The sequence below is a fragment of the Carassius carassius genome, chromosome 49 (genome assembly GCF_963082965.1).
Source record: "Carassius carassius chromosome 49, fCarCar2.1, whole genome shotgun sequence".
NCBI classification, from domain to species: Eukaryota; Metazoa; Chordata; class Actinopteri; order Cypriniformes; family Cyprinidae; genus Carassius; species Carassius carassius.
This window is the reverse complement of record NC_081803.1, coordinates 2,378,965-2,405,043: the sequence shown is the minus strand read 5'-3', so window position 1 is coordinate 2,405,043 and position 26,079 is coordinate 2,378,965. Positions and strand designations below refer to the sequence as shown.

Here is a 26,079-nt window from a genome sequence, read left to right as displayed (position 1 = left end):
AGGGAAAGACTGGACCTCGTGTTGGTTTCATACAGATTAGACTTTGTTTCAGAAAACTTACTTCCGATAAAACTTAATTTAAAAGTAGACACTTTCCATAGATATGTTTCTCAAGTCTGTGTGTGAAGTATTCGCTGGGTTTTGGTTCAAGTGATGCGTTTCAGAAAGATTTCACAGAGACTGAGACGGCTAAAAGCGCACTCTGTTTTCTTTATTTTACAAAAGCACAATCTTTTGTTGATACTGTGAGTGTACTAGGCTTGCCACTAGGGCTACATGATAAATCGCATGCGATATTTAATGCGCATCTAGTCAGTTAAACCGGTTCTGTAATCAGCAGTAAATCTCTACACGTGTGCTGGAGCAGCATTAACTACACAGAGCCACTGTTCACTGACGAGCTGCGCAAAATATGATCGTGGTTTGGCACAGCTTGTCAGTGAACAACGGTTCTGTGTAGTTAATGCTGCTCCAGCACACATGTAGAGATTTACTGCTGATTACAGAACCGGTTTTACTGACTAGATGCGCATTAAATATCGCATGCGATTTATCGTGCAGCCCTACTTGCCCTACTATAGATGGTGTTGACTGTGATACCGGTGTAAAGCCGCAACACCGGTTACGGCACTTGCCCACCGAAGAACCGACACCCACCGTTGTTTTGCCGAATGACAGTCACACCACAGATCAGATTTAATTTCTCCAGTGAGGAGAGCTGACTGACAAGAAGAGTGAGGTGAAACAGACAAGACGATGGTGGATGATTTAGTTTCGAAACAAAAGCACACGTTTGTCAATATTTTGGATTTTGAAAAGCCTGTTGACTTTTGCCGTTTATCGAAGGTGATTTTGGAAGTTTTTGTTACAAGTACATACACTACAAAGCATTTATAATTTTTGTTTAACATCAGGCTGTTTAAGAAAAAATTGGTTTCTATAAACAATGACTATTGGAAAACCTACCAACATCTATCAACTACGTCATTCTATCTAGCCAGACAAAGCAGTAGTAGTGGTATAGATTTTAAAACCATGTCAGTATCTGAGGCCATCTTCATGGCAAAAACTTTAACAATGATCATGATAGCTGTTCGAAAACCAACATTATTTTTGCAATTCTGTTCAGTGGTGTGGAAGTTCTCAGTAATGAATTCGTGTGAACAGACCAACATGACAGCCAAAACATTTTGAAACGTCCCTGATAACATGACCTAACCGCTCATGTTTGTATAATAATCTGACTTGAGAGTACATGGCTTCATCAGAGATCTGAGCAGTTGTTGTTATGTTGGCCTTGTTGGAAGGTCTGACTGAATGCCATCAATAGGGTACAGTATGAATGGTATGGAACTTAGAGAGGCACATTAACTGCAAATCGGATTAAAATAGTTTTTGGCAAGACTAACAGTCTTCAATTACAGTGTGCATTAGATATGGAAAGAGTGTCTTTTTAAATTTACACCATCTACACCATCTTACACCATCATTTACACCATACATAACCTGCAAAACTGAATCACAAACTGCATTTCTTCTGAATGAAACAATGTGGTCACTTCATTCATGGGCACCAATTTCCCCCTTATGACATGTGACGTTAGCCAAAGTCAGTCGCTCATGTCATGACAGCCATTCAGTCTAATCAGAACAGTTCGAGATCAGTCCCAGCTGGGACAGAAACATTATCAAAGCTAATTAACCCTCTAATACTCCATCAACCTATTCAATGACAAAACGGCATTCTAGATGCATCTAAACTAGCTATGAGCTTTAATTTGTGCGTCTTACAGTTTCAGATTCAAGTTATCAGGCTGTGCAAATTAAAAAAGACAGCTGTTCTTGACCATGATTGTTTTTGAGAATCTTGTCACAGCTGCATTACTTCAACAAATGTTTCAAATGATTGACTGCTGCATCATCACTCATCACTTAGCATCAATTAATTCAAAAGGCAAAGTACAAATAGCATTTTATATCATGAGATATATGTATATAGTAATACAATAACAAATATATAAAATCAAAAGGCATATTTTGGCACATTTTACCAGTTTATAGATGCTTTAAACTATACGACCGCAGTTTATGAAAGTTGTGCTGTTTATACCAAAGCATCGGCCAAACAAGAAAAAAGCCACTAACTCAACTGAAGAGAGCATTGCAAAAACCATTTGGAATTTAAAAGTAATTTTGAGGTTTACAAAATGCTGCACTGACATCTGTAAACACTCCTTAAAGAAAACATCAGTTCTGAGACTGAGTTTTTAAAATGAGAAGATCTCTTGCAACATTTCAGCCTACTAAAAGAGACTGAGCTTTGCAGCTTGCCAAAGGCCCAGAAGCCTCATTTTCACATGCGTGCAAATAAAACATTTACCACAAGACTCCCAAAGCTCTGATTCATCAGAATATCTAATCTTTGCTTCATCAAACAGATGGTGAGAATGCAGTAGGGGCCTTAATCTAAAGCACAGCTGGACCGTTTGGAGCAGCCTGACCTTAAGACTCAAAACAAAACCCTTCCCAACTCAGCACCACATGCTCCCTTGAGAAATCAACCATATGAGGAAAATAAGTAGTATTTTCTTTAGATAAACATGTATCCTTCCCAATCACCTCAACGCTACTAAATGCTTCTAAACTGTCATTAAGCAAGCGTTTTTTCATACATTTACAGTACCTCTCGTTACAAGGTCAGTCCCTGGTGGAGTAAGCTGAGGCCAAGTACTTTGCTCAAGGGCACAATGGAGGCAGGTCCTGGAAAGCTCTGCTGGGGTTTAAACCAACAACCTTTCAGTTACCAAACCACTTTCTTTAACCACTAAGCCACTCAAATCTAGTTGCACTTGCAGTTAAAGCCTAGATTACGAAGATTGCAAAAACATCACTAAAGTTAGTCACCTATACAGATTGTATAATCTGAGATTCCCAAAAAAGAAAAGAAAATTAGATTTTAAAACGGCATCAGCATAGTCGGATTTCTGAACAATGAATCACATGAGATGGCTCTTATCAAAAAATGTTCACATGCATTTGACAAAACAAAATATATTTATTAATTTTAAGGCAAAGAGGGAAGTAAGCAGATCATACAAAAAAATGTAGAAATGAGATTCACAAATGAATCTCCAAAAACACATTTTGCCACGAGTAGGCCATGTTTCTTGTGGTCTGTTTCCTATGACACATTCTTTTTAGGAAGTTAAAATCCAATGGAAGTGGTTATACTGATTTAACTAGTATTAACTAGAATAAGTGACTTGACTCAAAATGAACTCCAAAGAACTGTTGTGCACAAAGTGAGTGAGAAATGGGGGATTTTACAAATACGTCATTCATATGACAACATTAAACGTACACAATACCAGTTCTGTTGTAAACACTATCTGAATGAATATAATGTTTAATACAATAATCTAAAAGAATCGATGAACCATTAAGAAATGGGAATCGTTCAGAGGAATCAGAATCGTTAAATTCTTTAATGTTTACATGGGGTAGTAATTAAACAAAATCGCTCAGACAGAACGCAAGAACGCGTCATAAGTAAACGCTCGCTCACACCGCGCTCCGTTCAGCTGATTTTGAACGCAAGAACGCGTCCTAATAACGCGCTGCTTAGACGGCAGACTGTGTAGATACCACGTATATAAAATCATTAGCAAATATAACACAGCAACTCTTAAAAGCAGAATACATCCCTTAGCTAATAAACAGGCCGAACGGACCGCTGCTGGAGCAGGCGTACATACGCGTTTCATACGCGTTTCACACGCGCTCCAACCGGAGTCACCTGTTTAATCAACGCAAACACACCTCGTTTCTTTACCGAGAGAAGAGCCGTGTGCACGGATTGAGATATCAAACAAGCATTTTAAATGAAAGAAAAAATAAAAAAAAATACACGAAACGATTTGTTGTAAAACAACAGGCCTATATGCATATAAATAAATGAACAGAAGCAGGCGGTGGCGCAAAAATGTTCGAAACGAACGATTCTATTTTAAATAAAAAGAAGAAATCACATATTTGAATTAAAGCGTGGGGAAATAACACCATCAGTAATGTTTAATTATATGGTGGATGGCTGTAAGGCATTTGCGAGGCCTATAGTCTACATTTAGAGATGTTAAACATCCAACACACTTTCTTCTGAAAGATCCACACTAAAACATGTCCTCTGCAGATATTAGTAAGATACCGAGCAGGTCAGTTTATTACAAGGAAATTAAACTCCTCTGAGAATTAGAACGCAACACTGTAACACAGAGGTTCTGAGAACGCGGCATTGTTCTAAATGATCTTCTTCCCATGGCAACCATTGTTATCATCCTCGTTCTGAACACTCACCGCGCGAGAATCCACACAGCTGAAGACAGACAGACAGAATGACGAGCCCTAGAGTAGACGTGACCATCTCGCGCTAGAGCTGGACGCCGTGCTGTGTCTGTGTGTCTGTGGCCTCGTCCCTGATAGTGTAGCACAGCCGATACGTGTTCGTGGGACAAACAGAAAGCAGCGTGATCCACGGGCTCTTATCTCCTGAAGACAGTTCCCGGGTCAGTCTGTGCACGCACGCGAGGCGCTCGCGGAGCCGCAGTCCATGTCCTAATTGAATGATAGCGTGAACCTGCGGCGAATAACCGCGCCACTGCCGAACACAGGCGTGTTCTTTCTCCTTCAGCATGTCATTTACACACTGTTAACCCTTTCTGTACCACATCTTCCTCTAAACCTGCCTCACACGCGTGGTGCTGTCTCTCCGTGCATAAACGAGACAAACTAAGAAAAATAAATAAGTAAACATATAAACAGAGTCATCATCCTCATCCACAGTCCGTAGTTTCATAGTTTATGAAGTGTTTGGGGGTTAGACGATCTATATCTTCAGTACTAGCCTATATTAACTGTTAAAATTAACTAATTATAGAAAATAAAATATTTAGTTGTGGTTGTTGTTTATTAAGTGCAACAAAGCACAAAACAGAAAACAATTATTTCACTATCTTAAAAAAACAGTGACATGGGAGAACGTTGTTGGCTCACACAGAAAACTACAGGATAAGACAAGATGGTTCTCTCCAAATTGGGGCCTTGGATTTTACTTCATAATCTGAAAAGTGTAAGCATAAATGTTTCAATTTCAAAAAATGTTTACATTTCATATAACCCATTCATCCAATTTTGATATATGAGAAATTTTTATTCAGCGAAAATACATTGCACTGATCAAAAGTGACAGTAACAACATTTAAATTATGAACAGTATCTATGTCTGTTTCGCAAGTGTGTTCTTTTGAACTTTCCATCACACATGTATATTTCATAAGAAAATAAAAAAATACAAAAATGAAGCAGCACAACTTTTTTCAACACTGATAATAATGATACATGTTTCTTGAACGTCAAATCAGCATATTAGAGTGATTTCTGAGGAATCACGTGAGACTGAAGACACCGCATCATGGGAATTAATTATATATATATATATATATATATATATATATATATATATATATATATAAACAGTGCTGGGTAGATCACTTACAAACTGTAGTCCATCACTGATTCCAAATTACATAACATAAATTGTAGGTAGTACAATTTACACAATTTAACACAATTTAACAGATCAGCAGGAATTTTGCATCAATCCGCTGGGTTCATTCGGAATTCTTTAAAGTACTTATAAAATCTGAAATATTCTGCTTCATTTGACTCCGCTGATATGGTCACTTTGATCAGAATAAAGACATGAGGGACAGTGTATCAAACATCATAGTGGTTCTTCTTTCTGAAAACAGGATAACGTGAACAGGAGCGCCTCTGTTCCCAGACCAGAACACACACCGGAATCTTTCACGCATATTGATCCCTCGTTCAGAGCAGATCAATGTTCCCCGCAGAAGCTGGACAGATGCGAGTGCAAGCACTATATTTACCCTGTTCATGAATCATCAGTCCTGACATCTGAGTCTTCTCTTCTCATTTGATCTGAATGCATCTTCACCTCCTCACACCTGATGAAATATATTCAGCTTTATCTGATGTGGTGGTGCTTTCTAAGGAAACATCACTAGTCCTAGTGAAAGCTGGGGTGAGATGAACCACTTTTGCCTGATTTTATTATTGTGATTAGTCCATTTATATAAAAAATATTTTCTTTAAATGATACATGTAAAAAATCGTGGCATGTAAAACACTGTTAGTTTAATGCACAAAACATTACTTGTCAAAAGTTTATACAGTAATTTCGTGAAATGTTAATACAATTATAAATAACAGTTTTCTATGTGAATGTTAAAATGAAATGTATTCCTGTAATCATTCCTCCAGTCTTCAGTGTCACACAATCTTCAGAAATCATTCTTATATACTGATTTACTCCTCAAGAAGCATTTATTTGCTCTTCCCTGGATTCTTTGATGGAAAAAACTTTTTAAAGTTAAAATGTCACTTACCACAAACTTTTGAATGGTACTCTGTCATGGTCCCTCTATAATATTTATTTATTAATTTATTTAAACAGCTATTTATCCCAACTTTTGACAGCTAGAGTATGTTATTTGACTTACAAAAATAACTTTTTTTTTTAAAAAGTAAAAATTTCCATTGATGTATGGTTTATTAGAAACTATTTGAAAATCAGGAATCTGAGGGTGCAAAAAATACATAAAAATCTAAATCTAAATACTGAATAAAATCACTTTTAAAGTTGTTCAAATGAATTCTTAGCTATGCATATTACTAATTAAAAATGAAGTTTTGATATGTTTAAGGTAGGACATTTACAAAATGTCTTCATGGAACATGATCTTTGCTTAATATAATTTTTGGCATAAAAGAAAAAAAATTTGACCCATACAATGTATTTTTGCCAATTGCTTAAAATCTAACCAAGCAACTTAAGACTGCTTTTGTGCTCCAGGGTCACATTTATGCTCTTTACAGGAAGTCCTGCTATTACAGCTCAGCTTCCAACTTTAAATCCTACTTCTTTATAATCATTTATTTAACAGCCTCACTTTAAAAAGCTCACGCTGTTGCATATGAAATCTCTGCCTTAATCATAAGCTGTAGGTCGAACATGTCGACTTCAAAATAGCTTTATGTATTTGTAGCTACAGTATAGACTTACTAAAGAACTACTGGACTGTGGACTTAAAATAGTACAGGAAACATACTGGCTTGAGACATTGAAATCCTCTAGCCATTAATTATGTAATTTGTCAAATAAGCTTTTGTGAAGCCTTCAATGCACTGCTAAGTTTGGTTTGCCATAAATTATATAACAGGTTAGCAGAATATGAGGCCATCTGGAGTTCTGTCTTCATTTTCAAGAGTTATATCGACCACAGAAACAATACAAACACAATTAAAGGTAGTTTCTGAAAGCATTCAATTTTAGCATCATCTATAAATATACTTCCCATGTATATGAAACATTGATTTGAGGTGGAATTATTTAATTATGTAAGAAAAAGTCAAGAAGAATTTCATATTGTGTTGTCACTATTCTTATTCATTTGCATATGTAAATAAGAAGGTCTTTTCCAATTCTAAATTATTTGATTTATTTTTTATGTGTATTTAGTTTAAAAGTGTGTATAATTTCCCTTCACAACAGTCTAAAGTGTACAAACATCATAATATCCAGTTATTAAATGACTTACATAATGTAAACTATGATACAAAATTTGTACAATAAAATAATACATATAACTGAAATATTACAGTAACATTCAGGCTTTTTACAATGAAATGTGGTTCAGATCCATCATGTGCAGCACTTGATAACAACGATGATGACATCGCATACATGAATATTGGGACATAAATATTTAACAATAAACTTTCATACAGCTGGCTGAACATACAAATCAACCAAAAAATATGTTGCATAAAAATTAAGCGTATTTGTAGATTTGTTATTGAATTCTTACAAAAAATAAATAAAAATACATAATAATTTCAATGGGTTTTCTTAATATCAGTATTGTACTTTTTGCTTTTTATTATTGTTTATTATTATTACTATTTTACTACTTTTTTTTACTATCAGCTTGAATAAAAGACAAAAAAAAAATACTATCCAATATTTCTCAATTTAAATGATATTTAAATAATATTACAATAATGCATTACATAATTTTGTCATGATGCAAAATGCAATAATGAGACAGTAACACAAATCCTAATGGTCCTAAAATTAAACAAATTTTTCCTTTAGCGATAAACAATTTCAAATTTTTATAGTTTCAATGTTAGTGGCATCAAATCAAAACACTTAATAGCAGTTGAACTAGATATCTCAGATAAACACACCAATAAACAAAACAAACAGCGATTAATCACATGACATGTCAATCAGTCAAGCTGCAATATATTAACATATGCAGTGTAGCATGTGTACTTTAGACTTGCTGTTCAATACTGTTCAGTTCACTGGATATTTGTCATTGTGATATTAAGACTCCCTTCTGAACACTGGACTTAAATTAACAGTTCATTAGCACTGATTTATTCATTGATATTGCCAGTGCTCAGGTGTGATGGAGGTGTTCACCAGCAGGTGGCCCAGGACCAGCACCAGCTGTTGGGGTGTTTCAGCGTGGGACAGGGGCCCGATGTCACCTGGGTGGGACGTAGCCGAAGGGTGTATGTAAACAGAGAGAATAGTTGGGCATTGAGTTGTTACTGCTGGGCAGTGGGTTGATGTGATAGTGTTCAACCAGGACAGATAAAGACGGGAAAGTCAGATCTGCCTCCAGATACACCCGCTGGTCCTGTACATGTAGAAACCAGAGGGCAAAAGAGAATGAGTTCGATCTGCACTGAGAAACTGTAGCATTTCCTCAACATTCGATAGCAGTGCAGGACAAGTATTTACAAAACTACCAGTCCGAGGTTTGTTCAAATCCCTGAGTGATAACACAATCTCGCCTTTGTAGAAGCCTCTAATGATGTTAATGTTACTAAGAGCATGCAGTACATCTACTGTAGATAAGGTCCATGTAAAACACTGACCTCCTCAAAGATTCGATAATTTCTGGCTTTATTTAAATCCATGTCCCAGACAACCAGCACCTGTGTAAAATAGAAAAAAACGAATCATGTAAACACATATAAACACAGATACATTAAAAAAAATTATCTTATGTAATTATATATAATTAATATTTTTAAATTATTATTACATATTTGGAAATAAAAAAATAAATATAAATAAATAAATAAACATATAATAACCCTGAATATGTATATGAAGTTGTCTGTACCTGTGATGTTTTTCCCGTTCCTGATTTGCGGATGCAGTACAGACCGTTCGGTGGGCAGGTGTATGTGTCCTTAAATAATCTGTAATCAATGAGTGAAGACACTTTTAGCAATGCTAGATCAGTCACAAATTAAATCTGCCCCATCAAGCAAAAACGGTCCATTCCACTAGAGGGCAGCAACAACTATCATTTTCATATACTGCATGTGACTTCAAATATTGTGTCGGACAAAGAAACAAAAAAGGGTTATAATCACTGTTCTAAAGGATTCAGGTTCTTTATTGTGTGTACCCCAATGTGTATGTTTCACAAACAATGCATCAGACCATTAATTGCTACGAGTAACCAAACTTCACAAAATGAATAATAAACACAAATACTTTTACCTTTCGACGTTAAAGGTTTCCATTGTGTCCACGAAAACAGAGGGAGGCAAATTCACCTGATCATAAACAAAAGTGACAAAATGCATTATTATTGTCACGCCAAAACCAGGTCAAAGGTTAGATGACCCTTTGTTTAAAAAAATAACTTATCTTGGTAAATGTTGCAACAGCAAAACAAAATAGTTAGACTGAGAAATCATGTCAAATCCTCCACAATCTATTTCGATTCAGCAAGACATTGAGGAAGTGACTCATGGTTTCTGCTTCAATAGTCAGAGGAAAGTTTATAAAGATTTTTAACATCACTCCGTAAAACACTCAAACTTAACAAGCTTAAGCTCAAAGAACTGAGATGTGCACAACACATCCTTCAGCTGCACTTCTTTCTTTCTTTCTTTTTCTTTCTTTCTTTCTTTCTTTCTTTCTTTCTTTCTTTCTTTCTTTCTTTCTTTCTTTCTTTCAAAAAGTAAAAATATGTTTTTATTAAAAATGAACTAATCTGTTTCCACAATATCAGTGTGTTAAATGGATGTTTTCCTGAAGTAACTTGAGTTGAACTCAAGCCATATCAGTAATATTACAGATGATGTGAACTTACATTTTCATAGTCCTCATCATCTGAGTCTTCTTCAGTTTTGCCGGGCACTCGTTTTTTTAAAGGGTTTTCTTCAACAGAAGAACGAAAACTCTGTCCATCCGGTGATGCTCTTCTGAGGAAAAGGCACAGACAGTTTGTATAAATAACGTACCACATCCAAACGAGAGAAGTGTTCAAATTCAGTTTCTTTAATTCCAAAACTTAATAATTATTTATCACAATATATATATATATAGGTATATACCAGGTTAGCTCAGGCTTTAAAATATCAAGTATGAATTTCCAAAAAACTTAATATTTATGCATTAAATTAATTGTAAAAATCTTTTGCCTCGAAAAGTATTTAACAGAATAGGCTATCATATAAAATATGAATTCAATATTAAGCTGATTAAACCACTGTTATAATAATGATTAAGATGTGTACGCTCACATGTATTCAAAGGTGTAACTAATTCTTGTTTGGTTACACCACGTGACATTTTCAGAGTCATTACATTTCTTGAAAACGAATAACGTTTTTCAAAACCATATGAAACCAACATGATTTTTTCAATGTTTTATGCAAACACTGTATATGATAAGACTCTTTAAGGATTTGTAATAGTCTGCTGCTGTGGTCCTCTCACATGTGTGGTTTAGCTCTCTCTCACATGTGTGTAAAAAGTTATTCTAGTTAAAGAATGCAGTTGTTGTTCTTTTTTTGACAAAACAGGACTGAGCATGAATGTATTTAACCCTTTCAACAGCAGCCCTAAATACATTTCATAGCCATAAAAGTCTCTGCGATGCAACTCAAAAAAACCCGAAAGCAGACACAGATCTCAGTGAGGAGAATGAAAGACTCTTACTGGAGCGAGGGTCTGCTGGGTTTGGGTTTGGTTGGTATCGGAGGCTTGGGTATCTGTCCGAGCGGCCTGTTGCTGACAGAGCCGGACGGGTGAGGCGAGACGGGCCGTGGGCCAGGGGTGGGCTTCTCCCCCAGGTGCGGTTTCGACGAGTTCAGAATCACTCTCTGCAGGTTCTCAACGATGGGTAAAGTAGACGCCGTATTCCCAATCAGAGAGGCATTCGGCTTCCTTTCATAAGCAGGCATTGTGGAAAAGGGGCCTGACATGGGCTTTATGCTGTTTGGAGGGGGTAAAGGAGGCATGGGGCCAGCGGGGGGTCTGTTTGACAGGTGTACGTCGGGTTTCTCTAGGTGCGGGGCGTACGGCAGCGGCGGAGGAGGGCCTTTGGCTGTACAGGGCGGCTTTTTGAATGGAGGGGGGAGCGGAGGCAGCGGTCCTTTTGTGAGACGGTTTTCTCTCGGCTGAACAGGAACAGGGGGTGGAGGATACGTTGGAGGAGGAACCGTGGGTTGACCTGGAAAAACACACCAAAAAGTTCTTCCACTGTGTGGTTATAGTGCTAAATATTCTCAGTGAATCCGAATACAACTATAAAGGTCTCGAAATGTGACAATCACTAATTTCCATCCATTCACGCTTAGAAAACTATCAGTGGCTTCAAGACGGTCACCCTGGAGGTGTTACCTTTCCGGGGTAAATAAGGTACAAATATGCATCAACTTTTGTACCTTTTAGCTTTGTGGCAGCCTCTTACATGTTTTTTTGAGGGGTGAAGAAATGAAAGAAAATCATGCATCTACCTGCTGACACTGGCGATCCATCATCTCCATCGCTGTCTTCATCATGCATCATATAATCTACATGAAAATACATAAGTTAAGTCATGCACAATGCACAGAAAATAAGTCAAGCATATTTTTTTATTGTATTTTTTTTGTAACGTTTTTATTCACAGAGTAAATGTATTTAGTAAAATAACAACAAGTAGTGCTGTCAAACGATTAATTGCTATTAATCGCATCCAAAATCAAAGTTTTTGATTGATGACACATGACGTGTGTGTGCTGTGTTTATTTATTATGTATATATATATATATATATATATATATATATATATACAAACACACACACATGCATGCACATGTAGGCCTATATATTTCAGAAAAATATTTTTTATATACTAAATATATTTATTTATAATATAAATTATATGAATATAATTAAAAACATATAAACATGTAAATATTTCCAAAATATATATTGTATGTTTGTGTATTTATATATGCTTAATAAATATACACAGAACACACTTATATATATTGCAAACAAAAACTTTAACTTTGGATGATATTAATCGCAATTAATAATTTGACAGCACTAAATACAAGCCTTTTTTTTAAGAAGGATATTATAATTTTATAATAATTATAATTTTGGTAACACTGCAATAATGAAATAGCTAATATTTCATCAAGATATGCATTAGCTAACATGAACTAACAATTATCAATACACTTTACAGCATGGCATTTTCTTTATTAATGTAAGTTAATTAAATTACAGTTGCATTCATGCTCAACTTTTTACAGCAGTTATTAATCTAACTAATAAAACTTTCAATAAGGTTCCATTTGTTAATATTGGTTAACTAAGTGAGCATTAGTTAATTTGAACAATTACTAAAACATTATAAAAATCTAAATTTGTATCTGTTAATTTCATTTAATGAACTGTATATACTTTTCTATAAACATTTTATAGACACATATATTTTAAGACCCTTCATGTCTGGCACTGTTCACCTGCTTCAGGATCTTCTTCAGAAGGACTGATCTCCAGCGGCTCCTCTAACTGGCCATATAAACTCTCCGAATCTAAATCATCACTATTTAAACAAGAAAATTGAGAGAAAGGGGACTCAGAAGACAGTTAAGAATCTCAATGAAGAACTGCATTAACAAGCAGTGATTTATAAGAAAGAGGAAGAGGATACAGCCGTACAAAATTCCCAAGAACTTGAAGGTAAAACCATATCGTGTAAGAATAATTTATATCCAGTAAATGCATTTTAAGTGGTTTTAAAAGCTTAATTGAAAATACAATCACATGTGTTATAAGTAAAACATGTATTTATCAGTGACTGAGCATTTCTATGATGTTGAATTAATGTGAGAAGACAGTAGGGTTTACCTCGGAAGAGGCAGATCCCTTTTATCATTATAATAGTTGATTTCTTTTCTTAAGATCCGCATCCATTTCTATAAGAGATTAAATAAATGCACATTGAATTTTATTTCTGCAGTTTTACTTTCATTAATCCTTTTAGTTGTGCAGTGCTATTTGACATGCCTGCAGCGTGATCTCACCTTTCTCTCATCCTCACTCGCTGCTGAGAAATACCACGTACGGTGTCTCTTACTGAAGTGGACGATCTTAAAAGGAAAAACGTTGCTGGATGTTGTTTCCTCTGCTGCACGTAAGACTCTGCCAAGCAAGACAAACAATGGTTATAAAAAAATGAAATAAAAATAATTCATATATATTCATTTAAATTATTTAAATTAATTTAAATTGCACACTGCTATGCAAAAGTTAGGGGTCTTTATATATATATATATATATATATACATACATACATATATATTTATTTCAAATGTATTCAAAATAAAGAAATAGTGTGCATTAATATATATATATATATATATATATATATATATATATGTATATATGTATATATATATATATATATATATATATATATATATATATATATATTAATGCACACAATTTCTTTATTTTTAATAAATTCATTGATAATAATAATAATAATTGTAAAAATAAATGTTTCTTGAACAGCAAATCAGTATATATGAATGATTTCTGATGATCATGTGACACTGAAGACTAATGCTGAAAAGTCACAGCTTTGATAACAGGAATAAATTAGATTTTAAAGTATATTACAATATACGGGTTATTTTAAATTGTAACAATATTTTATAATGTTGCTGTCCTTAATGTATTTTGGTCAAATAAATGCAGCCTAACAAAAAAAAAACTTAAGAATGTTTTCCATCACTACTGTTTTTATTTGTTATTATAAATAATTAATATCTAGGGTTAATGATTTGAACAAATCCTCCTGTAAAAGTATTTTAAAATGTACTTTAAACAACAGTTTTCCTGAGACACACGGCATGTCTCATCCGAGAACTCCCTGTGCTCTGCTGTATTAATTCAGAGGGCTATTTTTACCCAACCACAGCAGGAAAAACTCATGCATAATAATTACACGCTCACCATATGGTGCAGTGAACCTGCTGAGGGAGACCTACTGCAGGAATCGAAACACTTTCCACCGCTTTAACTTCATGGAAAGTATAACATTAGACAGAACATACGACAGTCACGCAATTGTTGCTCTTTTATGTACAGGAAACACATATGCAGGACAGTCTGGTGCAGAATCGAAACTCTTGCGCTTAAAAAAAGGCCACACGAAGAACACAAAGCTGTGGACGGGATGTGGTCTGTGAACATGCCGAGATGGCCAATGGTAACTTAACATACGTATTACAAAACTGAGCATGGAGAGGTGGGCCACCGAAACTTTCTATGCCTGACTGATAACAGATGCATCAGAATCTCATATGAACAGACGCAGTGTTATAAAGCTAACCAGTGAAAATAAGCAACAGAAATAAGCAGCTAACAACCAACCTGTTGTAGCCATTGAGTGAAAATGCTCCTTGAGGTGCTGCAGAAGTACTGCTCTTGAAATAGTAGACGCAGCCTTTGTGGATTATGATGAAGCGAAGAGGCCCTGTGAAAGCGGCAGAAACTCAGTATATGTCTTTCCAAGCCACATTAAACAGCACAATAGTTTCAGCACACAAGCAAGTGTTTATAATCGTTCGGCGTCCATTTCTTAAAAGGAATATTCTGTAGCAAGGTTCAATTTGTTAATATTTGTTAATGCATTAAGCATTATGAACAATGAACCGCATTTATGGATCTAAACTTAATATTAATATATACAACCTGAACTGTTTGAAATGTTTTAGTATGTTAAAAAACAAATGCACATGAACTTTACAACACTTTGGTTAAGTTTTTTTTCCCATTAGTTAACTACATTAGTTAAAGCAGAAATGATTATAGCTGATGTTAATTTCAACATTTACTAATACTGTATTAAAATCAAGAGCTGTTTGTTAAAATAATTTAATAAACCTGAGCCAAAATTAACTAACAGTTGTATTTGTATTAACTAACCTTAATAGAGATTAATAAAGACTGTAACAAATGTATTGCTAGTTGTTAGTTCATGTTAGTTCAACGGCAACTAATGGAACATTATTATAAAGTGTTAACAAAGTGGTTTTTCCATTGCTACTTTATGACACCTAATGCATATCTAATGATAACAAACTGAACCTTACAGTAAACTGCAGAGAATATTCCAGACTAGTCAACATGAAACAGCATTTGACTTCCGGAGTAAACTTAATCAGCAGTAAATTACTGAAATAACTATAATAATTAGAAATATTGCATTACATATAAGATTAGCTTAACAGCTATTTATCTACTGGTTAACATCTGTATAAACTGTCCTGTGAGTTGGTACTACTTTCTACATGGATGAACTACTTCTGGTTATGCATTAATGTCATAATATCTGAGAGTATTCCTTTAAAGGGGAAGCTCACACCAAAGTGAAAATGTAGTCATTATTTATTGAGCATCATATCATTACAAACCAGCATGAATTTATGTTTTGCACTGAACACAAGCCAGAATTATGCACAGAATATCTCTGTTTGCACTCAGAATGAAAGCCAGTTGGGTTCAAACAACACTGGACCCTATTTACTTTCATTGTATGGACCAAACCATTTTTCCAAAATATCTTCTTGCATATTCTACAGAAGAAAGTCATACTGGTTTGGACCAACAGTGAGGGTGAGTGAATGAAAGAATTTTCCTTTCCCCCCATTCTTTTTATTTATTTCTGACATGTTGGTGTTATATCCTTCACTTGGATGTTATAAGTTGCACTTAGTAAATACAGTTGGATAAAACAAAAACTGTCTCTGCTTCATTTTAGACTGCAAAGCAACAAAATGTGATTATTTTAAAGCGGTGATTCTTTTCTGTACCCACTGAACATATTTAATGTTTTGTCTGTTGACTGATGAGCCGTGCAAAACTCACATTTCATCAGACTGAACTGGCTGCCCCCTTTCTTGTGCAGATATCCAGATGTGGAGACCCCTCCCGGCATGGTGAGCAGGTTCTGAGCTCCGATAGCCCTCATGGGAATGGGCCAGGAGACCGGCGTAGCAGCCATATTTCTGTAAGCAACAAGATAGGTTTGTTTTTGATTGCCAGTATATGTGTTAGCCTCATACTTGACGATTACCCTACTTCGGGGGAAGTGCTGAGGTGTCTTACTTCATGATCACCATGCTACAGGAGGTGAAAACATTTATACGACCACCCAGAACTCTCTAGTAACCACCTCGCAACATCCCAACAAACATCCAGAATAACAAACTACCAGAAAAACTCCAGCCAAATCACAGATGAGCTAATATTCAGTCTACAATAAAATACTATTTGTTTAAAACTATTCATCAATCTTAAAATCGAAGGTTCTAAAAGAGTTTTTTTCACAGCGATGCCACAGAACGCACACATACACACGTCTTCCACTTCACTGTGGTAAACCTACAATTATGTAAAGAAAAGAAGGTTATGAATGGCAGCAGATATGCGTAGTAGCTCAGACGACATATTTTTCTCAATAAACATCAAAGTTTATTATTATCCGAGATCTTGAGATCAGACTGATATGCTGTTCATGGGCGACCATGGGTAAACCTCAGACCATCAGATTCGTTTGTCAGTAGGCTATTACCCCATTGTGATTTTTATTTGTATGTTTTTAGACATCACGAAGAAGGTGGTCACTATCAATTTGCTAAATTGCGCTAAACTCATGTACTGACTTGTCACTTTCACATCCTCTTTGTGTTTAAAACCAGGCTCTTACAAACTATTCTAACACAAACTTTAGGGGAAAATATTTTTTTAAATAGAAGGATTGAAAGAGTTTTGAGAGTGAAGTTTAGTGATGGTGAAGTCATGCAAACCCTTCATTTATTGATTGTCTACATTCAGCTTTTTACTTTTGGCGATTTAATTTATTCTTTAAAATTCATAAACATGGTGTTCAGGTGTGAAGATTATCTTTTTTTTTCATGATATCTTCCTCTCATCACTGGAGCACTCTATACACTTAAGGGCTAATGTTGGGATACATTGAAAGAAATATAATTAATATTACATGTACCAAAGTGCTAAACTGGTCTCTTTGAAAAACCATGGTTGGTAAACTTGGATATATGAACCCTAATTTTAAAAGCATTTAAAATAATGTTATTTTATAAAATCTTATAAATCCATGTGAATTGTGATACATTTTATAATTATGCATTTTTCTTATTATGTCAAGGTCTAAAATATTTCATTGGATAAAATTGTGGGTAAAATAAATATTTTTAATACTTTTAATACCAAAAAAATCCCAACTGGAAAAGTCAAGAGGCCTTTGAATATTTTTGTGGACGTCGTTGGGCCTTGGAGGCAAAAAGGTTGAGAACCACTGTGCAAAACTAAACGACAAAAAACCCTTCAACATCTGAACAGATAATACTGGAACCAGACATAACAAATCACAGACCAAACTAATTTACTAAAGTGAGAAAACTCAGTCAAAACACATAAACGATGGAAAAACACAACAGCCATCCAAAAGCATCAAATACAATCACAGCAACCCCAACCAAATTCATGCTTAAGATCCACAATTTCTACATAGCATAGAATATGACAACTTAACAGTATTTTGTGATCATAAACACCACATAATTGTACTTCACATAAACAACCGACTCCAAACAAACTTCTCCAAATAACCCCCATGCGTCCCATGATCCCATACACTTACCTTCTGCTGACGCATCTTCTGATGCTCTGCACAGCTTTACTCTCTCTCAACATACAGCCAGAAGAGACCAGAGAGCATCAAGAGTTTGTATCACCACAGAACTCACAATCTGACTAAACCTTGAATCTGACCAGCACAAAGAAAGAACCGGAAACCCTACATTTCCTTTGGAAAGTTTTAGCCCCTCGAGGGGGTTATCTGTCAGCAGACACAGACGGGAACGGAGGACAGTCCATCTATCACTGGGTGGAGCAGGGAGATTAGAATCCCACAGGACAATCCTGACCTGAATGAGAAGTGTAATGGTAGCATAGTGCATCTCATCATGACATCATAATATCCAACCAAAGAATTACGGTCCAGGAACGTGCTTGTGACAAAGAGACGCTATTCTTAGGAGTTAAGTAGAAGTTTAGTGTGGCACTGTCAGCAAACGCTCTTGACCTTCTTACAGACTGCACTTCACGGAAATCAAATGACCAGCAACATCATTCAGTGTAGGATCTGGTGTTGATGTAATGAGGCTAAAACGAGTCTGCAGGGGATCTCTACTAGCAGACTGTCTGTTCATCTCTGTTGCTCAATGTTTCCGACCATGATTGACATCAGGTGTCATTTAACACAAGTTAGAGGCGAGTGTGTTTTGTTGACACTTGTGCAACTGAATATAATTATGTTTCTTTTCTTTTCTATTTTAAAGTAGTGTTTCTAAGCCAGCATCACTATTACTATTTAAACAGTCCAAAGTATGAAAAAAGTCATCCTACGCCATTTGCCATGAAAATAATAATAATAATAATAAAAATAATAAAAGTTTAAAAGTAATGCTTCTAAAATTCTGGCATGCACAACATATCTTCCTTACACATATTAATCATTATTTTCACATTTATTTTTTTATTTGGTTTTAAACAAATATCATGAATTAACTATATGAATAAATAATTACTATTGACCATAATACATAGCAATTTCCTATGTATCTTTATATAGCTTTATATATATATATATATATATATATATATATATATATATATATATATATATATATATATATATATATATATATATATATATATATATATTTGTATATATTTGTATATATAGTTTTCTGTTTTATTTTTCAACCTGTTGGTTACACCACATGGATTTGATTAGTCAAACAATAATTTTTTCAAATATTTATACGATTTTAGTGCTTAAAACAAAAGAAAGAAAGAGCAATACATTTTTTATTCCAGATTACTTTAAATGTAATGCCTCTAAAATTGTCATGTAATGTATACAACATACATACATATTTTTCATATTTTTCATACATACACTTTTCTACACATTTTAATAATTATTTGCAAAAGTTGTTTTCCTTTTTTTTTTTTTATTAATTATTAATCAATTATCATAGATTATTAGGCAGACAAAGGTTTTCAAATACGTATATTATAAGTATTTTTTCTTGCCTTTTTAGTACTCAATATTTTGAAAGTTTTAACATGCTTTATATTTACTATTTAGTTTGTTGTGTATTTTTTAGACATGCACACACACACACGCGCATGCAAACATGCAAACAGATGTTTACTTAGCTATCTATATGGGGACATTGCATAGACTTCTATTGTTTTTATATACATATTTTAAAAAAGATAAAATACTTTTTTACCTATACCCACTCCTACCCCTAAACCTACCCCTCACAAAAACTGAAAACAAAAAAACAAAAACGTAGTTTATTTGTATACCAGTTTTACAAATGAGGACGTCCCCAAATGAAGGTTTTTTAGCGATTGTTGTCAGGTTTTGGTTACTTTTGGGTTCAAATTTGTCCCCAAAATATAGTATATATATAATATATATATATATATATATATATATATATATATATATATAAACAGTAAAAAATGTTTACAGTGTCCTTGTTGTTGGATATGCAACTAACCCTAAATCAAACCCTAATCCTAACCCTATTGTAAGAGAACACCTTAAAATAAAGTGTAACCAAAAAAACTAGTCAAGTATTCAAGTGTTACTCAGAATGACCCAGCAGTGCCGTGCTATTGCAAACAAACACATGGGTGACTCTAAGCTATGAAGTATTAATCTTAAAAAAACACACACACAGACAGTAATCGGACAAAGGATGGTCATGGTCATAGAAACAAAAACTAAAAAACAACACTAAAAAAAAAAACAGGGTGGGGTGGGGAAGATTTCAGCCTTGTTCAAACAACTTCCTGATCCTGTTGTTAGAAACATAACTCCAAGTGTTGATAAGCATGAAGAAGTCAAACATTTACTTTTGAAAAAGGATGAAGAATGAAGAGTGGACGTAACGCACCAGAATGGAGCCACATGGTTGTGGTTGTAGTATGGTCCACAATGCTTTTGTAATAATTTATAATAATTTTCCTTTTTTGCGTGTGTGTATGTGTGTGTTTGTGTGTAAAATAACATACGAATACGAACAGAAATTTGGGAAATGAAGAAGTAAATATGGAAGAGGTTCTTGGAGGCATTCACCAATGCACACACGACCACAATGTTCACTCTAATGTTCCCCCTTCTTGAAAGTACAAGATTTCAAGTCAGCCAGTCCACAACAAGAAGAAGAAGAAGAAGAAGAAGAAGGAAACTGAAACATATTTGGCTTTCTTCCCCACCCAAATTGTTATGATGACATCAGTGGAAATGCTTTTTTTCAGAGGCAGTGCAAGTTAGTGCACTTTGATAAAAAATAATGAGTAAAAGTGTATTCTTTGGAAGGGCACTATTCACAATAAGACTAGGAATTTGTGAAGTGAAAAGTATCAATTTCCACTATGAAAGCAATCGTAGCTCAGTGGCTTGTCAGCGTTTCCACACAAGACTGCTTAAGACATTTAACAATGTTTCCATCCACAATGACCAGACCCTGACCTTCTCTTTAGATGTGGCTGAGTATAATAATAAACTGTGTCCTCACTCTTAGGTGATATAACATCTGAGAGGTGTCTGTCACACTGTACTGACTTACTAGGCAAAGTACAGAAGCTAAAACCTTCAGAGAACTACTACACCAACAACAAATCAACAGATGAAACCATTCGATAAAACTGTAAATATACTTTCCCAGCGTTTTTAGCCTTATTAGCCGACATCCAAAATGACCTAAATTGAATGCTGAAAGTTACTTTAAACTGGCTGGATAAAATACCTCATCAATTTGACTAAAAGAAGCGACAAATGAATGTCAGTTAGATTTTATAGTAAGATGTCAGTTGTCCAGTTCACCAGAGTTAGCGAGGCTAGCAGCTAGCCAACATATTGACAAATATCTTCACTTAAACTGGTGTTTCAATTGAAGTTTCTAACTCAAGCCAAACCCGACTACGGTTTTGTAGTCTGCTTTAGTCTTTAGTCAATGTGTAAGTCCCCAGTTAAATCTAGAACAAGGTTTTAAATGTCATTAGCACAGCTGATTGTCACATTAAAACACATGTTAAAACTAGTCCACATATTGTATGGTTAACCATATGTGGGAAAAGTCAGGTTTATTAGGTGCTTCTGAGCATGAATGCATCAGGATTTGTCAGTTTAGTGGCATGCGATATTATCAGTAGAGAAAGTAGGCTATATCTGTACATTTCACCAGATCTATGACATAATTGGTACTTGTCCGCTAATTCTTTCTAATGTTTTCTGTACAGCTGTTCACAGATGGCTGGGTCTGGGGGATTTTCCACGCTGGTCTTTTATGGTAATATAAATAAAACAAACTCTTGTCTGTCACTGACCATGTCAAAAAGACAGCCTCTTTCTGTGGAAATGTTTGGTCACATTGTAACATGGTCTATTATTAATATTGCATGAATCACAGTTTACACACTGAGAAAAATTTGGCGTAGAAACAATTTTCACTCAGAAATTGCTAGTCGATTTCACAATTAATAGACACATGATGCATTTAATTAGACAGTGTAATTTTGAAGCGGAAAGAATGAAATAGTATTGTAAAAAATACTCCAATAATGGTTCTATTTGCAACTTCAAATATTATTATTATTATTATTATTATTATTATTATTATTATTAAGACACTGTGCACAGTCGCTTTAAACCTAGATTAAATACCTAATAAATACCTTACATTTTTAAACCTTTTATGCTAGTACAAAAACACGTTTATACAAGATGAATATACTTACAGTCTATGATTTAAATAGCCTTTACACTAATATATAAGGACATATTTTAGTAACACTTTATATTAGCGAAGACATTCACTATTAAGGGTTTTCCTTCAATAAACTCCTAATTTGCTGCTTATTGATAGTACGTATGGTAGTTGTTGTAGTAATTCAGGTTAGGTATTGGGTAGGGTTATGGTATCAAGAATATGCAGTTATTATTTCGGAGTGTCTATTTACACTAAGTGCAAATAGTCAACACTATAAAAGTCTCAACACTATAAATGTGCACTTAGTGTACATAGCCTCTATCGTTAATAAATATCCCATTTTCACTTAGTGCAAATAGCTGCTGCCTTATTATTTTTGCTCTGCACATACCTCCTTCTTTCATTTCCTGCCATCTAATATGTGCACATCACTTCCAGAAACAGAAGAACTGCTTTAAAATAAAACAGCAGATGATAGACACCTGTAACACAGCCTCCATCAATGGCACATGACATCTGACACCTACAAAGGTTAGATAAAACAACACCACAGTTTCTCAGTCAGTTGGATGCGCCCCCATATTCTAATCTGTTCAAATGCATGAGCATCCAGACTGAAAAGGTCATGTAAACACATTTTACATGAGGTAGGAGTTAGGCGGTAAAGGTGTAGTGTAAAGTACATCTTGCGGCCTTGAATGTGGCAGGGATTTTCCCTGCAACTCAGTGCAATAATGAGTATGAATGAAAAACAAGTACATTTTCTTTACATTAAATCTAAAGCTTATCTAGAGTCAAACTACAGATTATATGTTGGCAGCACGCATAAGCAGTGCTGTATTTTGTGGGCACCATGTGGGTGCGCTTTAGTCAATCACCACAAACTAGCCACGTTTTTACTGTACTTCTTAAAACCGACGAGAAATCACAAGGTATCCCATTTACTTTTTAGTCTAGCACAGTACACAGTAGTCCACAATATTGTAGTAACCCTCAAATTTGAGGGAATTACATTGAAGTTTAAACAGAAAATAATGGCAAAATACTCTTTTGAACATTGAGTCAATGTCAGATTATGGATTTCTAAGAGGACTACAAAAGCACCAAGGTGAAGAAACCCGCATACTTACTTTTTACAGAACTCCTGGATGCACATCTTCGCATGCGCCTGTTGCAGATGAGCAAAGGAGCGCTTATTTTTCACTGAAAGAGCCATTGGTTCTGGCTGGTGTTCGTCACCATGTTCTCTGGTTGATGTGTGGCGTACAGTCGGAAGTTCGAGTTAGTTGAGGGTTCAGGCACGACTGATAGAGCGGAGACGGCCTGTGATCTCAGACTCATGCACAGTGCAAGTCATTTCCTCTCAGGGCCCACTCTGGCATTCTCTTTTTCTGTGTCACGAAGTCACTTCCTTTTGGTGGCTGTATGGACAAACTGATTGGCCGAAGTTCTCAGTATTTGAATTCACTGACAGGGACTTTCCACCTCTTTTAACATGAAATGACGTAGTCAAGGCAGCTAGTCTGGCAAGCTTGCAACAGCTATGTTGACTCCTAGGAATATCTTGTAGCTTGTAGGCTTCTACGTTCATTCATGAAACCAAAGACTACCAAAACAGATGTATTCTGTGTGAAGCTTCATAGTTTCATGATTGAGAGTGAATAGACAGTCAGTATCCCTATTAGTATCGCTCATATTAAGGTTAGGGATTTAAACAAAAAACTATTCTGAAGTACTAAACTTTAATGTGTAACTCCTTGCTACACAAATGTGTCCTTTTACTTCTCTAAAGAATCAGATTCATAATTGTCACAGATATGAGCAACAAAATCCCAAAACCCCATGTCAAATCTTGGTCAGGAAAGGCTTTGACCAATCAGCAAGCACCTAACAACTACCAAGAATTGCGTTGCACTTCTGTATCTTATTCAAATTATGTATAATGAATAAATAAATAAATACTTTACATTTTGAATGCCAACAGTCATATAGGGTCAAGTTCCTGAACCAAATTCAGGTGCTCCCAAAGGTAAACAAAGCGTTTCCTTACTTCCTTTTTATAAACACTGTTGCCTGTGTAATACAGACCAGACTATAGTAAGTCATTACACATGACACACAGCTGACCAAATGTGTAATACAATCTTAAGCAAACGTTTTTGCATCAGACTTTACATAGAATTACAACTAATTCAGTTACCTCAGTTATTCGTCAAGTCTAGTCAAATATAACGCTTTTCACGAGAGACATGGTTTCAAAGCTGCTTTGCAGGAAATCATGATGTTAATGTTTGTAATATCTTAACTTCTTCAGGACTGATTAGAGCTGGGCAATAATATAGTTACATGTTGCGATAAAAGTAGGCCTATATATTGTGAGTATACTCAAATTTATATAAAAATCGTTACATTTTGCGACAAAATCAAATACGAAGCAGTTGAGATTGTGTTGAGAAACTTTCAAATAGAAACACAAATACTACATTTATTGTACAAGAGGACCCAACAGTGTCTAAAATATTTATTATTATTTTCTTTAACTCCACTGGTGTATATCCGCTTATATGACACCTAAAACCATCCAAATGATTTTTAACCGATCCTCTTTAAACTGTACTTCAAAACTACTGAATAATGACGGAATTATTTCAACTACAATAGTTTGCCATAGAAATAACAGCACTGGCTCTACGGCCTTATTATGACGATAAATCCAGATTTGGTTTCATTTAAGAAAGGAAAGTGTAGCTTCTACAACATCCTCTTAAAATAAAAAACAAGCAGAAATCCCCTGAAAGAGGATGCAAGCTCGAACGAGTTCCTTCTCTTTTTCATCAGTTCGGTGGGATGTACACAAGTTGCATCGCCTCTCCTGATAACAACGATCAGTATTTTAAGTCAAAAGCAAAATCGCTAAAGCAACAATTAACAGAATAGCATGCATCATGAAGATGATTTTGTTTCAAATGAATAAAAGGACTCACCCATTGAGATGATCTAATGGAGCTTCGCCTTGTGTGCTTTAAGTCAGTGGTTAGTAGTGAGCAGAAGTCCACTTCCTCTCTGCTGCACTTGAATATGCTATTTATGATCCTCCCATTTACAACTCTGTCTTTGTTCTGTTGCTTTATCAAGAGCTGGTTTTAATGCCACCCACTGAATATCTTAACACATTGCTGAGCGTATGCATGATTCTTTGCACTGCAAAATTATTGCACAGTTTCACATATTCAGCATACAGTTCCTTTTTTATTTCTTGCTAATTAAGTTCAAAGGAAAGTCTTGTTCTAATGGTGGTACGTATCTAGGAAAACTAATGTTAAAACCATCTTTTACAGGCAAAAATTTGTTATCCTGATGAAGCAATTATATTTTAATTTTCTGAATAAAATGCCAGTGGCTGCAGGATAGCTAAAGTGTAAGTGTCCAAGTTTTCACTATAGGTTTGGGATTTAGTTATGCATAAATAAAATGCTGCGAGACACTTAAAAATAATTGACTGTCTATTCACATTAAGTGCAAATAACTTGTCTTTTCAGCAAAGGATATTTACACAAACTCCACTCACCTTTGTCTGATTGAACCAGACAAAATTACAAAAGAAACAGATAGCATGGTACCATAAGTAGTGATGTGGAGAGAAGAACAGTGGCTTTAGCTTTTGATGGGACTAAGACGGCTTTAAAGAAAATATTCAAAAAGTAGTAATAAAGTGTCTAAACATACAGAGAAATAAACAGGTTTAGAGGTGGGTTATAGGGAGAAGTAAGGTCCCAAAAAGGTAGGAATTTG

The 26,079-nt window shown here is 35.0% G+C and overlaps 2 protein-coding genes across 5 annotated transcripts in view; both read right to left on the bottom strand.

Moving 5' to 3' along the window:
* Positions 1 to 4,664, bottom strand: part of LOC132132958 (very low-density lipoprotein receptor-like) — a 28,645-nt gene extending 23,981 nt beyond the window's left edge. Inside the window, exon 1 of the mRNA XM_059545584.1 lies at positions 4,354 to 4,664. Within this exon, the coding sequence (XP_059401567.1) occupies positions 4,354 to 4,420 (67 nt within the window). The 5' untranslated portion in view covers positions 4,421 to 4,664. The remainder of the gene's footprint in view (positions 1 to 4,353) is intronic.
* A 3,591-nt stretch (positions 4,665 to 8,255) lies between these two features.
* LOC132132693 (SH3 domain-binding protein 2-like) lies at positions 8,256 to 25,403 on the bottom strand. 4 transcript variants are annotated; one of them, XM_059545176.1, is made up of 13 exons: positions 25,272 to 25,403; positions 16,334 to 16,473; positions 14,837 to 14,939; positions 13,483 to 13,600; positions 13,307 to 13,374; positions 12,919 to 13,001; positions 11,917 to 11,973; positions 11,117 to 11,630; positions 10,266 to 10,377; positions 9,668 to 9,723; positions 9,282 to 9,360; positions 9,031 to 9,090; positions 8,256 to 8,789 (listed from the first exon to the last, which is right to left on the bottom strand). In XM_059545176.1, the coding sequence occupies exons 2-13, from the start codon at positions 16,467 to 16,469 to the stop codon at positions 8,634 to 8,636; spliced, it is 1,542 nt and encodes a 513-aa protein (XP_059401159.1). In that variant the 5' UTR covers positions 16,470 to 16,473; positions 25,272 to 25,403; the 3' UTR covers positions 8,256 to 8,633. The 4 variants fall into 4 exon arrangements, with proteins under 4 accessions (XP_059401159.1, XP_059401157.1, XP_059401155.1 ...); XM_059545174.1 differs by lacking the exon at positions 25,272 to 25,403 and adding an exon at positions 23,418 to 23,771 and having other exon boundaries at positions 10,266 to 10,374; XM_059545172.1 differs by lacking the exon at positions 25,272 to 25,403 and adding an exon at positions 23,418 to 23,770.
* Positions 25,404 to 26,079: the final 676 nt, after the last annotated feature.